Source organism: Lonchura striata, chromosome 9, assembly GCF_050655825.1.
Source record: "Lonchura striata isolate lonStrDom1 chromosome 9, ASM5065582v1, whole genome shotgun sequence".
In the NCBI taxonomy this organism is placed as follows: domain Eukaryota; kingdom Metazoa; phylum Chordata; class Aves; order Passeriformes; family Estrildidae; genus Lonchura; species Lonchura striata.
Window position 1 is genome coordinate 20,875,191 of NC_140711.1, and position 17,053 is coordinate 20,892,243.

The following is a 17,053-nucleotide window of genomic DNA, read 5'->3' on the forward strand; positions in this document are numbered from 1 at the left end:
CACGGCAGAACAAAGGGAGCTGCTCCCGAAGCGCCGCGCCGGGGGAAGCAGAACACCTTTGCGAAGGGCTGGGCAGGGAGAGGCAGGAAACCAAACGTCCCGATCGGAGCGCGGCCCGGCCCGCGCAGCATCACGACAGCGCTCCGAACTCGGCTGGAGGACCCGTCCTCAAACGCAGAGCACGGATGCCAGCGCTGCCGGGAACACCGAGCCTCCGCTGCGGGCGGAGAGACCGACCACAGGCACCTGGCAGGGAGGGACAGGGGTCCTGGGCAGGGCTGCCACCCACACACAGCCTCAGCACCTCCCCGCTGCTGCTCCTGCCACGCCTGGCCCCGGGCATCATCTAACCCCAGCGTCTCCGGGCACGCAGGGAGGGACCCGGGCTCCCGGGGAGATGGCAGCGAGCAGATGAGCTGCTCACTGAGCTGCTCCCAGGGAGATGGCAGCGAGCAGGCTGAGCTGCTCCCGGGGAGATGGCAGCGAGCAGATGAGCTGCTCACTGAGCTGCTCCCGGGGAGATGGCAGCGAGCAGGCTGAGCTGCTCCCGGGGAGATGGCAGCGAGCAGGCTGTGCTGCTCACTGTGCTGCTCCCGGGGAGATGGCAGCGAGCAGGCTGAGCTGCTCCCAGGGAGATGGCAGCGAGCAGGCTGTGCTGCTCACTGAGCTGCTCCCGGGGAGATGGCAGCGAGCAGGCTGAGCTGCTCCCGGGGAGATGGCAGCGAGCAGGCTGAGCTGCTCCCAGGGAGATGGCAGCGAGCAGGCTGTGCTGCTCACTGTGCTGCTCCCGGGGAGATGGCAGCGAGCAGGCTGAGCTGCTCCCAGGGAGATGGCAGCGAGCAGGCTGTGCTGCTCACTGAGCTGCTCCCGGGGAGATGGCAGCGAGCAGGCTGAGCTGCTCACTGAGCTGCTCCCGGGGAGATGGCAGCGAGCAGGCTGTGCTGCTCACTGTGCTGCTCCCAGGGAGATGGCAGCGAGCAGCCTGAGCTGCTCACAGCACTGGCGGCTCCTGGGCTGCCTTCCCAGCACATGGCAGCTCTGCAAGCTCACCAGCCTATTCCAGGCTGGAGCAGGCTGCACATTCCTAAGGCTGTCACTAATAAAACGGGGCAAAACCATCTTCAGGCAGGAAGCGAAACAAGAACACAAAATAGAGGATTACAGTGTCCCCCTCCCCTGCAGCAGCCACTTGCCACAAGAACCAGGGGTCCGATGTAGCTCTCACCCTGCAAGCACAGCTCACGGAAGCTGCTGGGTGCAAGCAAAAGGTGGGAAGCATTTCCAGTGCACCTTCCCTACTGCTCCTCACCGAGCACAGTGCAAGGAGGCACTTCTGAGAATAGGCTGCAGAGAGGAGCACTGAGCCCTCCCGACCTACCAGCAACATCCCAGCTCAGCTCAGGGCAACCTGAGCTTCACACATACCTTCAGTGCTTCTGAGCTACCAGCTAGAGCTGCTGAGCACACAGCCAGTTTCCCACAGCATAGGAACAACTCAACAGACCACTGTCACAGCCTCTTGCCCTCCTCTCCATCTTCCCCAGCACCACCTTAGACCAGGGACTGTGCCTGATGTACTTATCTGACCTCACCCGAGATGGGCACAAGCCAAAAAGCCACACCAGTGCTAATCTGGAGATCCAGGTAAAGTTTGCAGGGAGCAGCCACAGCTCCGTTAGCCGAACGGGGCACTTTGCAGTACCACTGCAAAGCTTACACAGAGCTGGACACAAAGCAAGAATTTATGTCACCCATGGATCTTCTATTGTCTAATAGTGAGGAAAAGTTACGCTGTGCTCAGATGACCATTTTGATCCCTAAATATTGTCAAATTTTTAAGTTTTTCAAACTGGCCCATACTGAGTTCAAAAACTATGGAGGGGAAGGAGACAGCAGGAGAAGGTACATAGATAAATCTCCCAATCTGAGCAGGTATTGTAAACTCCTCTTTCATAGCTATGCTCTGAAACTCGGAAGAGCCTCCTTTTCCAGGTCATTAATGCAGCATTGTTGTGTGAGGTATCTGCCATCTTCTGCCCCACAGGTGGCTGGAGGTGGCTGTGGGTGAAGCAACACCCAGATACAGAGAGATACGTGGAAGTTTATCCAAAGAGATCTGCATGTCAAACACGAGGAGAGGTGTATATAGCATGAATAAATTGACATGTCAGCACAAATCCCTGCCCTCTGTACACACAGCCCCAACCTGGCTCAGTGTTTCAGAAGCATTACCCTGGGTGGTCACCCTGAACCAGATGCTGGACAAGTGGCTTTTTGCAAATCTGTCATCCACATGGGACACAAAAGAGGACACCACCATGGCAGCAGGGGTTGTAGGAGGTAACAGAGCAGGCACCAGACACTGAGCCCACCAACACTGCTGCAGCCCAGGCACAGGTCATCTGTCCCTCTCATCACCCCAGAGACCCAAACTTTGTTGACTGGCTTCAGATCTAAATGCACTCTCCTCCTAAGATACTCTCCTGTCTCCCAGGCTGGTGCCATGCCTTGATTATTTACACTGGCACCAGTGAAAAGTAAAGGCTTGAACCTTTCTACCTTATCAAAAGGAAGAAAAGCTTCCAGACCCTCATTTGATTCTGTCCTTTGCAGGTACAAAATTTTCGTATAGATGAAACAACACCTAATGGCAGCCAGGCTGCATCTCTTTGGGGTTCTCAGAGGAAAACTTGATTTCCTGAAATATCATATGCTTAAACGGCTGAGTCATAAAAGCAAAAGGACACCCCCACCGTCCTCAAACTGCACACTCACTTTTCAGCTGTGGGACAGTGATAGTCATAATTTGTCTGAGCCTTCTGGACAAGTCTGCAAGGGAATCACCAACTGTAATGCTCTGAAGTCATGGCAAGACAATCTTTGTAAACAGAGATTATGCCTTATCATACCAATTAGCCTAATCAGAAAAAGCAAACAGATTCAGGCAAAGGGCCTCCTTTTGCACATTAATTAGGATGACTTCACACCGAGGGCAGATGAACAAGGTTTAACTTTGTTTTTAGAGTCCAACAAGCTCTCCCCCACCCCAAAGAGAAAATGAATAAAGTAGAAAACAAAGAAAACTAAGTGCCAAGAGAAAAACCTGGCACTTATGCTCTGGATGATTAGTTGGATTGAAATTAAAAAAGTAGCTCAGCCTCAGGAAAGGAAGTCTTCCTAAAGCAATTTACCTCCAATACTGTAGGAAACTAAAAGTAATAATTGCTAGTTAGATTTAAAAGTTTCAGCTGCAACTCTCCCAGGTCTGACTCAGATATTCTAGAAAGCTTTTGGCAATGCTTTGTGGCTCCCGCTGGTATGCCGAAGAACAAAATAAAATGTAAACAAGACCCCTAAGTTTCCAAAAGGAGCTGTCGGCCAAGTCAGACGGCTGATTCAGAGTCTTTGTTTGAATGCTCTTTCCTTGTGCTCTTACACGGCTCATCCCAGCTCCTCTCACCAGTACCACGGGCAAGTTCTCAATAACCCTCTCTGGTCCCAGGGTAAGTGCAAAAAATTGTGACGATTAAAAATGTCATTACCACAGCTGCAGCGTTTATTGGAGATTGTGTAATTTCTTATAGAAGGGGTGTGTGTGCATGAACACCTGCCTGCATGTTAGGCAGTTCATGCAGAATTTCCTGCAGATCAAATTTAAAAAATCTGCTCAGACCTCTCCACTCATATAAAAATAGCATCTGGATAGACTGCGTCACCACAGACTGTGACATTCACTTAACTCAGAAATGTTTACAAATTAGACCTGAGATAACAGGAGGAGGAGGGAAAAAATAGAACATAGTTTTTGATGGATTTTTTTTCCCTGTTACCTCTGAATAACTGCTGAATGCTTGAAAAACAAGCCTCTGCCAATTTGCTTTAATAGTCTTTCTAGAGCAGATCTTACAGGGACACATGTACTCTGTGATAGAAGGAAGCCAGGTTAAAGAACAAAAAGAAAACTTTCAAAAAAACCCCAAAAATCTACCTGCCTTCTTGAAAACTCATGCAGAGCTGATCTTCGTTGCCCAAACCACAAAGAAGAGAGGGAGAAACAACATGGTCCCTGAAACAGGGACTTTCCTCTTGTTTGTTTTCAATCCAACCATTTATGGCAATACAGAACAAATAAAAAAAGAGATGAGGTATAAAGGGCATTATCCTACTTGCTGCTGACTGCCACAGCCTTGTGTGCATCCCAGCACTGCATGGAACCACAGCTGAGCCACACACAAGAGAGGGAGCAGGCACTGCCAGCTCTCAGAGAAACCTCTCTGCTGCACCTGGGAGCACCAATTCAAACCTCCTGATTTCCTCACCACTCACCCAGGGACAGGTCTGAAGCCCAGGAATTTCTTTGAAATGCACTCATATGTACAAACCTTCACATTAGAAACATGCCCTGTCTGCCACATTAGAAACATGCCCTGTCTGCAAGTTTTTAGTACTGAGGTTCAATCCCTTCTTCCAAGGACTCCTAACTGCATTTTTTTCCCCCACATTTTAAAAGGGCAGGGTAAATAGCCGGACTTGCCAAAGGCAGGAGGAGAGCCCAGCTCCTGGCTCTGCCCATGGTGCAGGTTGGCTTCTCCTTCCCAAGGAACATGCCCTCCCCAAGGCAATCGCCTGTCACAACAGCCCTGCCCTCCGACCCTGGGTAAACATCTGCACACGCTGCTTATTTGAGCTCCTACAGTCTCCTTATCTCCCCCAGAACACCCCGAGGGCTAATTAGAGAGTTAATGGCATCATGTCAAGAGATAACGCTACGTGGTGGGGGAGCAGGGAGAGGGAAGGTGGAAAGGAATTGTGAAACAAAACCAGTTCCCTTCACAACCGCTGTGCAATATTGGTTTAGGAAGGGAGCACGCAGCCCCCGGGGCCTCTGCCCTGCAGCTGCTGAGCTTCATTTAATAAGGGAGAGCGAGACACTCCTCCAGAGAGCTTCAGCTCTCCAGCCAAGGTGATGCAAGGTACCCACACCTTCCCCACTGTCTGCACAACCAAAAAACCCTGTAACCCCATCAAGGGTCATTCCCACCAAAGTGCCAGCAGCGACTGACCTCCCACAGCTGGTGTATGATGTAGGAGGCGACAAAGCACAGAGATCATTTATCAAAAAGTGTTTCTGCTTCCTGGCACACCTTTAATCTAATTTTCCCACTTTTACTGTACCCTAGTGATTCTTTTCAAAGGAATTTGCTTTCACTATGAAAGCTTAGAGGTAAAACTATATGGACTCTTATCTTGGCAAGGCAGTACACAAGCCCACAAAACTACCAGCCAGCAGACAATTTTGCATTGATGAATGCAAACCCACGGGTCAGTAGACACTCATGCATGTAGATGTGTCCAGGCGACTCTGGGGGCTTAAGCCAGGGCAGCTCTTTGGTTGGAGTAACAACCCTCAACATTCAAACTGCATTTTTGCCTCATGAGGATCTTTGGATGCTCAGCACAGCATGATTGACCATCCCAAACACCCCATACGTATAAAATAGTTTTCAAAAGTTAAGAGAGAATAACTTACACAAGAAAATTAATGAAAATTGCTCCTAATTGGCATAAACAGTCCCATCCCTCCAGCTGGAGGCAGGACAGGGTCATGGCACAAACTACATCCCCCAAGACCAAGCGCTTTAGCCAGAGAAAGGGAGAGCAAGATAGCAACAGATTAGAGAGCTTTTGTTTTCACTTAGAGAAAGGAGCAACTGTTGACAGACCAGGGCTGTTCTTGCACAAGCAGATGAGGGGAAAGTCCCTTATCTTATATAAACTACAGACTGGTCTCGTGAAATGCACAACTGTTTCTAAACGCACAACCACAGCAGTTCTCTCTAACCAGCCTCTGCTCTGCTGCCAACTCCCTCCCACCCAACAACCCCTCTTACAATAATCCAGTATTTAAAAGAAAGTTACCACTTTGCAATAATTCAAGAAGAGCCTTCCAAATGTGTGGTTACACCCTGACCCTACAACCCATGGCCATTCACACTTCTCCTATTAAAACATCACTGTTACTCAATATTACCCAGGCACTTTGGAGTACAACAGACTTCCCAAGGCAGGAAGCCTGGAAACCTGTTTATGCCTTTTTTTCCTATGAAGAAATGCTGCATTTTGCAGTGCTGGTCTTCCCCAGAAGATTGATCACTTTTGCTTCAGAGTTGTTTAATTTGAATCCAGTCTGGACATTACCATAGGTCCGCTATACCCATCCATGCTCTCAAGGAGGAATAAAAGTGATTCAGAGTACCTTTTCCTTCTACTTAAACAGGCTGGAGATAGAAATCTACACTTTTAGAGTGACAATTATATTTGTTACTGAAAACTCCTTTGATCTTTCATTAATCTCTGCAAATTCAGCTGCTGATTAGAGAAGAGTTCAGTCAGCAGTGAGCAAACGAACCCAGGCCACAAACCACTCCTTAAATCTATGCTTCACAGAGACAGGTGTAATTTTTTGTGACTGCCTGACAATTCACTCCCTCATTAATTTCAGTGCTATCAAATCAGTGACAGTGAGGTGGAAAGCAGATGGTAGAGACATTCAGTAGAAAACACTGCCTATTCCAGAAGTCTCCTAGTGAAATATTGGAGGGAAAAAATAACAGTCATTAAGAGGACTGTGGGCAGGATCTGCAGAACCACAAAGCAACATATATAGCGAGACTCTGGATGCCTGAGACTCTTCAAAGCAAGAATCCCAATTAATGCAAAAGAGAACTTTTAAAACAAAAGCTACACCCCACAGCTGGCTGCAGCACAGACACTTTGCTGTGCTGGACAAGGAAGGGGAGCAGGACACTCCCAGGGCTGCACTCCAGGTTTGTTTTAGTGTGGAAGGAGAAACCTCTCCCTGGTATGGTCAGCTCTGCAGCTTGAAACAGCACTGAGGTTCTTCCCATCCTCTACTCACCCCACAAAGAGGGGTACCATAAAGCTCCACAGAGTTTTCATTTGGCTGGATATGGACAGCTCAATTCATCACCCTTCTAGCAAACAAGAGAAATGGACCTTATTTTCCTTCTTCACATAATCTGGTTTATAATGGAAAAAAAAAAAAACCAAAAAAACAAAAAACCCTAACAAAAAACCCCAAACAACACAAAACAAAACAGCCAAAGGAAGGTGAATTTTGGGGAAAAAAGAAGATCCTATCAACTAGGTAGAAACAATGAGTGAAGTTCCCATCAAGACAGCATAAACCTTAAACTTGCTCCAGAGGAAAATGTGCCTACCATCTATTGTTTCAAGATCAAGATGCCTTTTAATTAGGCGTTTGTGGAGATCTTTTAAAGATGAGAAATAAGCACTAATGCATTATTGCTCCATGCTTGCTCAAGGAGCATGTGTAGCACCATGGAAACCTTTGGAGGTAGGCCCAGCTGCTTGAGGAAGATGTTTTCTGAAGTGACTGCTTCTTTTGTTTGGAGGCATTTGCATATAGGCAGAGGAGTCCAATTACCACACTCTTCCACATCAGGTGCTCATAGCAATAGAGTTGGGGAGTTAAAGCCACACCTCCTGAAGCACCCCATTTCACTGTGACTCTCTCCCTGTAGGTTTGGTTTTTTTCAGCTTAAAATTAGTTTATTCCTTCCCAAGATGAATGTACAGCCAGATGCTGGAAGGGAATAAATATTTAAAGGAATTTTAAATATGCTTCCAAAATGATCACACAGCATACAGATCACCCACTAGTTTTCTTCAGTACCACTGAGAATCCTGGGAAGTGACATTAAAAAAAAAACCACTTGGTGCAAGGATACTCATCAACTGGCTGCATTCCTACAAGAAGGAACATACCCATCCCTGGTCCACAGCCAGAACCAGGACCAAATAGCAGAGGAAAGGGAAATAGGGAAAAATTATTTTAAAGAAACACTTATATCTTTAGAGCCCTGCTACACACAAGACAAGGGAAGTTTTCAGAATTTGATTAAACTGAACATACAGATACCTTCTTATCTGAAAGAAGTGACCATTTCTGGATCTAGATCAGCAGCCCTAAATGTAATCATCAGACCATTTGGAGGGACCTACAGCAAATTAACATTGGCAGGCTTACAAAGCCAAGCTTAAATTAGGAGAACTTCTGAGTTCAACTGCAAACAGGAGAGGTGCTGGAGGGAAGCTTCCAATAGAATAATGCCTTTGCTCATTATGGAAATGTCTCTGCATAATCTCAACTTTCTTTGCACAGCTATGGAACGAATAAATAACCACAAAGAAGAGAAACTTGGCAAGCCTCAAACTCTCTCAAACAAAAACCAGACAGTAATAAAAGCTTTGATCACATCCCTGTGCTGTACAAAGTCCTTCCTTCCTTCTCTGTTATGGTCAATCCTGGAATACATAGGCATGGAAACAGATGGCCACACAAGCCACTTTGCTGCATCTCCTTATCAAATCAGCCTCATCCTCCAGGTGCAAAACCATTTCCCAAGAAAACACAGGGCTGTGGCAGCTGCCAGAGCCCGTGGCAGCACACATCACATGTTAGTCCCTGCATGGAGGCACCATTCCTGCACTGCTCACCACATCAGCTCCCCGCCCTGCTGTGGGCACACAGGGACATCCTTCCATCCCACACTTCCACCAGCCCGTAACCAGCTTTCATCTCCTTCTTCAGCCATTACCTTGCAACAAGTGGAGTTCTTTTCTCCTGACCCAGAAAAACATTGCAAGAAGCAATTAAAATTAACAGAGTTCAGAGCCTGCACTTTAATAATAAAGCACTGGATAGAATGCAGCAGTTGTGCAGGACAGGAGGGGGGAGCTTTTTGTGTCTATCAGATGCACAGCTGATCCTGACCACAATGCCCACATGGAGACCAGGAATTCTGTGCATGGACATCAAATATGAATTACTGATTTACATGGTGCTAAGGCTGAGAGCATGCACAGGAGAGCCAGCAGCCACCTTGGGGCAGAACAGCTCTTCTACAGCTTGCTGGGCTGCAGCCTGGGAATGTATCCTGTACTGGGTGGTTTGGTGGCACTTTCATGAGCCTACAGCAGATTAAATATGGGAAAGGTTGCTTGTTTCCATTGGGAAGCATCATAGCAACTCTGAGACATGTCATTGGAAAAGGACTGAGGTTGAGAGCCTCAACACCTCCATTTCCTACACAAGATGAATCTGATCTAGCTACCCTACAGCCTACTGTTACTTCCACCTCTCTGTGTAAGGGAGAACAGCAGAGCCACAGAGTTGAAGCTCTCAGTTTTAGAACTATGAAATACACACGCTGCACTTCCAAAATTTCTGTAGCTACCAGGCTTGGGATACCAACAGCCCATAAAGCTGTACACCCAAACCCAAACACAGCCCTACACACACCACCATCCCCAGAAACCCACCCCACAGGCTGCTCAGCACTGCCTAATCAAGCCACACACAGCAAATCCCCACGATTATTTGCGAAAGATGGAGGAGAACAAATAAATTAAAAAAAGAAAAGGAAAAAAAAAAAGGCAAGGAATTCTCTCTGCCTTTTATGAGGAGGGATGGATCCAGGTTAAGAAAACTCTGACCAGGCACTGTCTGGGGAGCAGGCATTCCGCTGAACTGGTTAGGCAAGGGGCGGCTCGCTCAGGGGCATGACAGGAAGGTATGTACAGGGGGAGGGGGATGAGCTGCTCCATCCCTGGGGACAACTCTCCAGCTCCTGCCAACAGGGTCCCCACAGCCCTGGCCACACTGCTGCGATGGTGGTGGCAGAGACTCACAGACTCCACAAACCCCTCAAATAGCACTTTTACCAGGGTGCTCTTGCTGAAATCCTTAGCCCAAAGCAGCTTTGGGTCCAGACCAGCATCTCTTAGCATCAGAGAGTTTACAGGACTTTTGAGACATGGTAAGAGAAAGCAATTTTGCACCTGGTAGAGCACGCCAACAGCACTAAGAAGGCTCCAGGACAATGCAGGGGTTATTGCACTGCCACACACCACTCCTAGAGAGATATCTCCAGACCCCTCCTCCCTGATTCCCCAGGGCATTTAACCAGTCAGACACACATATAAAACTGCTGTAACATTACCTGATTTCCAGCACTGCAGGATACAGGCTTTGCAATCAGTGTTCATCCTGAATGCAGGGAACTAGACATCACCCCACCACACCCCACAGCTGCTGGTCACATCCCTGACCAGAAGGGAGGCTGGGGACCACCTTCTTTGGTGCACTTAATGAATGTCAGGAGGCCCACAAGGACACACATGCACCTTACCTTCCTGGCCATCCGCAGCTCCTTCCCACACCAGGGCCATGGCACAGACTCAGTGTTCTCCACACCCACAGGGACCACCAGCCCTTCACTCCAGATATGCAAAAAAGGCAGATCTTCTCTGGGGTTTCCCAGGCTGCCTGTGGTTCACAGCAGGGGAAAGGAAAGGCCACAGCTGACAGCCAGGATGGGTCACCCAGGACATTGTGAAAGAGCTGGTCACAAGGCACACGGCTGGGGAAGGCTGCTGACTGCCTAAAGTTATACCAGACCCAGAAACTCCTCCTGCCCCCTTCAGATCTTTTCATCCCAAGGTAGTGCAGATCACCAGTTTCTCTTACTCCTTTCTTACACAGACACAGAAGTTTATTCCTTTCTCAAAACAAGTGTGTCAGAACTGCAAGGTCTCAGCAAGAGACAGGGCTACAGCCCAGATCAGAGGGGTTTCTCTGTCACCCAACCTCCTCCCTAGGTTTCTCCCCAAAAAGCTGCATTTTCAAGGCAATGGACACAACTGATGGGTGCTGAACAGGGCAGGACTCGTGCTCATTTTCCAGCCCACTTGTGGGACAGTTTCTTCAGGCCCTGCAGCTTCTTTCCCACTACTAGTTCTGTTGTGAACAAGCACGTGAACTCCCAAAAGTCAAATAATAAAAAACACCAAGCCAATTAAAAATCACAGGTTACACCAGCACAACTCTTAGGCTCAAACATAGACATCTTTTAAGACTGCAAGTTTCATTTTTCAGCCATAAATTTCAAGAAGGTGCAAATCTTATTTTAAAAGCTGATTGTAATTGCTTTAAATACCACACAAGGACAATTGATTTAAATAAACCACTCTGAATTGCTCTGCATCCATTTAAATCTCACATGGTGATGCATGTTGGAGAAAAACTGGCCTTGCTCTTTTTGTAAGACAAATGTAATACTATAAAGCACTCTGCCTTGATCTCAGTGCTCATCTCCTAGGGCCCCTCTGTTTCTGCTGCATTCCTTTGTGTTTATCTGCCCTCTTCAACCCTTTGCTGCAATCAGCTGCGTGCAGCACCTCGTGTCTAGAAGTGACATGGCTGAGGTTACAGGAGAGACAGGTGCAAGGGAAGCTCGTGCCCCGAAGCCATCCAAAGGAAAAGAGAAGCTGGAGGGGAAGAGAGTTGTAAGGTATTTCAGATTAAAGCAAACACCTTGCCCCAGGCTACACATTCTCTGCCAATGAAAGCTGCAGCCGCTGCGAGCCCCAGAAACAGCAAAGCAAACACAGACTTCTCTGCAAGGGGAGTTGTCACCTGTCAGGGATGTTTGCAAATTTATAGGGAGGTGGTGGTGGTGGTAAGGGGAGTAAAAAGAGCTTTCCTCATTTTAAAAGACGGGCTGTTTGCACAGGTTTGCAGTGCATATTTTGCTTTGTGAAGGCTTTTGTCCAGCATTCAACTGAGAGAAGGTGCTGTCTTCCACCAAAGACAAACTGGAACATTTATTAATGTACATACATTAATGTACTCCGAGCTGCTGCCTTTACAGTAAGGGTGAGGATGCGATGGAATTTCCCCGCTCCCCCTTCAGCTTGTCATGTCAGTGAAAAACACTTCTTAAAAAGAAGTCACCCTGCAGCCTGGCCTCTCCAGAAATGCCTCTTGCAAGGCTGGGCTCAAACTCATCATCAGCAAGAAGTAATTGCATAGAGAAAGCTTTTTGTCCCCTTCCCAGGCAGCAGTGCTCAGAGAGAAGAAGGGGAAGGGACTTTCCATTTATGTTTCACTGCACCAGTGAGGGAGAGGGAGACTGAACAGGCCTTCAGTGAGCCCAGCAGCCACCACAGGGCTCTGCAGACACCTTGGAGGAGCAGGAGATGGGGAGGTGAGCTTTGTGCCCAATGCCACAAATCCAGATTTGAGCATGGAAGGAGAAAACTTACTGCTAATGACCTTTAAAGTGTTGGGAATTGTTTTTTAGGAGGACATAGTTCAAACAGATCAATTTTGAAAATACAAATCCCCTGTAAACATGGAGAATCTTTTGGACTATGAAGGAGCCAGTATTTCACTGGAGCTGTGCTGTAATGGTGGAAAAAGACAAGATCTAGATGCTGATGGAAGACTTGCACCCCTCATGCCCCACCAAATATCTTTATCAAAAGATCACCAGACATGATCATCTCTCCTTGTGCACTTGGATTAGTTCACCTCATTATCCAGGCACATACCCAACCTCAAAGCAGCTTTTTAACCCTTTGCAACCTGCATGGAAAGGGAAGAGCACTGCAGCCCCCCCAGCAGTCACACCATCATGGCACTGACAGGTCAAACCTCCTGTCACCAGGGACTGCATCCACAATGACCCAGGAGCTCCTTCCTTGCAGACACAATCCTCCAGGTCACAAACACTACCAGGATACAGCCTGCCAACACACCATCACTGGGCACATCAGAAATTGTGGTTGGTTAGCCAGGGAATTAAACAAGCTTCTCAGGATGGAAACAGTACAACGAGAAAATTTACAGATAGCAACACAAATTCCAAACTACACTTTATTTTTACCCCAAAGTATAAAAAACCCAGGAAGAACAGAAACAGGACATGAGCAACTCAAACTCCTGAAATACCTCCTGCTCCAGCCTGCAAGAAAAGCACCTGGCTTCTTCAGAAGAGCTATTGCTAAGAAAGAGCCAGTCTGTTAGTGCCAAAGGCAATGAACCAGCAAGTACCAGTGCCTCATCTGCATTCCAGTCTTCAGCCATATCCCTGAGACACCCATGGCCAAGACTCATTACAAACCCTCTCTAGTCTGAAGAAACTGGAGGGGAAAAGAGCCCAACCATGGTCCGAGAACAAGTTTACATTCATATATGACCCTCAAGAGAACAAAAACCAGCGAAGACTCTCTGGCCTTGGTCAGCAAAATTGCAACTGTGCCCAGAATCCAAATCATTTTAACCCTGAGGTCAAACTAGCTCTAAGCAGGGAGAGTGCAGGGATGGTCGAGTAGCCTGTGTAAGAGGCTCCTCAGCTCTCCTGCCAGTTCAGCTGCCTTATCCCTCCCTCCTGCCACTGCTGCTGCAGGAGAAGAGCAGGTGAGGAGCCAGCCAAGGTGGGACAATGGCCCTGGGGCAATGCAGCTGGAATAGCTCCTGCAAAAACTCCCCTTCTGTCCCCAAAGGTTAAGGAAGTTTCCCATTACTCACCCACATTGGGTCGTTGAGCTCGGTGTCCTGCACCCGGACACAATCCATGCTGATCTCAATTTTGTTTGTGGAGCCATCTTCAGACGGGCCGTCAATGAAGTTTAAGTCAATTGGCTGAACTGAGCATATTGGCCTGGGAAGAACACAGTAATGGAGTTAAAACTGGCCAAGTTCTGTTTTCCATCACCCCACCTTCCTTCCCTTCCCCTGTACCCAGAATTTTGGCACTACCACAAGCCGGTCTCATGACAAAGTCAGGAATTACTGGGGAACAGCCACCTCCTCACCAGTGTACAACAGCAGCCCCTGAACAGGACAGGGCCCTGAGGGACTGTCACTTGCTCTGAGGAGCAGAGGAGTCAAATCACTCAAAGACAGAACTCATGGAGGATTTACAGCAGTGATTGTTTCAGCATCAGTCATGGCAAGTCAGGAATGGGAAGAGAGCCGGTTTTCTTTCAGCCAATGGACCTGAGAACTCTGCACCATCTTCACTTCCTCTCCCTCCCTGGCATCATCAAGGGGAAAACATGCAGCCTGGACACGGCGTGAGGAGCCTGTTTCCTGAGGTGAAATGAGCCATGGGAAGCAGCCAGCTCAGCCACCAGAGGCTGTCAGAGAATCAGTGTCACTGCTCACTGCTGCACTCGGTCCCCACAGCCTGGGTGAGGACCCCTGGAGAGCTCCAGAGCCGTCAGTCACCACAGACTGACACATCCAATCATCACATCCATATCTAATCAACGAGTACAGAAGATTCCAAACTCCACAGCATCAATCCCTGGGCAGCCTAATTATAGAGGCATCTTGTCTTAAAACACCTTCCATATGTTCCACATAAGGGCTACTTACTGTTCCAGGAAGTCCCAGATATGCTGGATGACCTCTGGGCTGAGGAATTCCCTGGGCTGAGAGCTTTGGGACATGGCTGATCGGTAGTAACTCTCCTTCCAGGAGAAGGGGCTCGGAGTTTCTACAAACCTTAAAAAATAATTAAAAAAAAAGAAAAAAAATCACAAACCAAAAGAAAAACACACACAAAAACATATTGAATTCATGAGTCTAACTTGATGAAAACCCATAAACAGAAGTTATTGTGTGAAAAAGGAGACATGCTGAATGCCTGAGACATTCACAGCTGTACAACACACATTCCACACTGCTGCAGATGCTGTATTTAGATGGGAGAGAATCTGGCCACCCTTCCCTGTAAGTTAAATACCATCAGAGTCCACTGGGATGCTGTGAGAATCCCTGAGAGGGGGAAAAAAAATCCTAAACAAACCATTTTCCCTTTTCCCCCAAATAATCAACTTCCCACATGAAGCAAGTAGTCTTTGTAGTGGGTGAAGCAGCTAAGCAATGTGGGATTCCACTGTCCCAGGCTGTTTGCCTGTCTAAATGGCATGCCCCTGAATGACTTGAGTGACTTCTACACCCAGCCACTACAACTGAGGTCAAGAGCCAAGTATTGGATTGTGTTTTTGCTTGGTTTGGGGGTTTTGGATGTTTTTCTCTTTTTATTTTGAATAATAATAAAATAATATTTTTGTCTTCTTTTCTATGGAAATAAGTAAAATTACATCAGATTTTATCTGCTTATCTACTGCCTTCTCACATCCACCATTTTCTGAGCCAGACCAACCAATTTCCACCAGATCTGCTAATTATCTTGGCCATTTTTATCCCCTTAAGCTCCCACAAGCCTCACAGAAATAGGTGGGCCCAAGAGGAGCAGTGACAGAGCTGGAGCCCTCATGCCTTCCACAGCTGCACATTCTCATCCCACTGGCCAATTTCTAAATTCAAACACAGCAGCTTTTATACTCATGTCAAAATACTTGACGGCTCTAAGGATGTAAAGGGGGTGAGAGGAATTTCTCCAGAATATTCGCAGTTGACAAAAACTCTCAGTTCAACTTCAGAGTATGAGGCAGGTGACCACCTTTCCTGCTACAGGGTTGGGGCTGTCCTGCAAAATTTCCATATGAGAGTTATTTCAGCACAATGCAAGTGAACAACCACATTCCCTGCCAGGGGAATGGCCACGGCAGGAGCCAAGGTTACAACTGGATTCCAAAGAAAATGGAACTAATATTTGGTTTGGCACATATTGGTCCTGATTAACACAATGGAAGACCCTAATTTATTAAGCTGCCAAAATTAAGAAAGTGTTTCAGAGGGAGGGTAACACTATAGTGCTTTTACTCAACTTTTCCTGAAGTATTCACTTTTGGCTGCTGTCAGAGAGATATCTAGCTCTCTTTACTGAACTTTTATACCCTCTTTCATTTTGAGGATGATTCTGGTCTGCAAAAAGCTGGGCATACCACACCTCTGCTCTCCACAGAGCTGCATGCTCTTAGAAAAGAGCAGACTGACATTCTAAGCTAAAGGAAATCAAAGTGCCTTAAAAACCCCCTGGAGCCAGTGCTGGGCACGCCCCAAAATAGGTGAAAACATCACTTCAGTTCCTCATCCTTTTTGTGATTAGGGAAAAAACCTGTAGCATAATTTAGAAATTCATGAACAGCCAGAAACAAAAATGAAATGCAGATGTGCATGGATAATAGTTCTGCCTCACAGATGGTAGTACATGCCCACACTACATGTGAAAAAGTAATCACAAATCCTCTGAGAACAGCAGTTATCCCACAAAATACCCAAAATTACTCCTTTCAGGCTTTCAGTGAGGTAAGACACTTTCAAGAATGCCATATTGAAACCCAGAAGAACAGATCTGCCCTAAAGGCTGTCATACAAACTGCAGGTCAATGCCACCACAAGCCTTGGAGGAGCACAATGGGAAACTGCATCCTCCTGTGCTGCTCAACCCAGGCAGACCACAGGCATTGCTCAATCCCCTGCACCCAGTCCTGACCACCAGGAACAGGCAGAGAAACTCCACAATGGGCTCTCTCAAGCCATCAAAGTGCTCATTATTTGCCACTTATAACAACTGCTTTTGACTTATACACTAAAAATCACATTTCATTACTACACAGACAGGAACTGATTTCAATGAAAAGAGAGTTATAACAAACTAGGCCTCTCTCAGATACCTTTCCTTCAAAAAGTCTCAGTACAGCAAGGTTCCTGCATGCCATGGCATGCCCCAACTTTGATTCACTGCTGGACAAAGTTCTGTCTCAACAAGGCAAAGTGTCCCAGTTCACCCTGCCTGTTCTGGTCCTGGTGGTCCTGTTCAAATGCAATTCCACAAACCTGCCCCAAACAAGCAGTGTAGGAGACACCAGCTGCACAAACTGATACAGCCAGGTTTGTTCCTCTACACCTTTGCAGCTAACAGAGCTGTTGGAAAGCATTGCACCAGTTCAGGACACAGCTGGTGCATCCCTCTACTAAACACAACTCCAAATTTCTCTAGAGAGGGACACTTTCCAGCTGCATCATCTTTATCCTTGTAGTCAGACAAGCTCCCAGCTCACTGTTTCTAGGAAAAGCATTGCCAGATTTTACCCGAGGGCCACAAAAGCACCAAGCACAAGGAGTCTCCTGGTTAATGTTTTCACAGAGATGCCTTCAACACCTTTACCACCTGTACAGCTCTATTTCCAAAGGAGGCAGAAAGATTAGTCAGTCAGCCTTGGCAAAGCAAGGCCACTGCACTACAGT

General features: G+C 47.4%; 1 protein-coding gene across 9 annotated transcripts in view; it reads right to left on the reverse strand.

Moving 5' to 3' along the window:
• TP63 (tumor protein p63) overlaps positions 1 to 17,053 on the reverse strand; it is a 221,285-nt gene that overhangs the window by 67,865 nt on the left and 136,367 nt on the right. For all 9 annotated transcript variants that reach the window (XM_085587182.1, XM_085587185.1, XM_085587179.1 and 6 more), the window contains 2 exons: positions 14,270 to 14,398; positions 13,418 to 13,550 (listed from right to left, as the gene is read on the reverse strand). In XM_085587182.1, the coding sequence (XP_085443308.1) occupies positions 13,418 to 13,550; positions 14,270 to 14,398 (262 nt within the window). The remainder of the gene's footprint in view (positions 1 to 13,417; positions 13,551 to 14,269; positions 14,399 to 17,053) is intronic.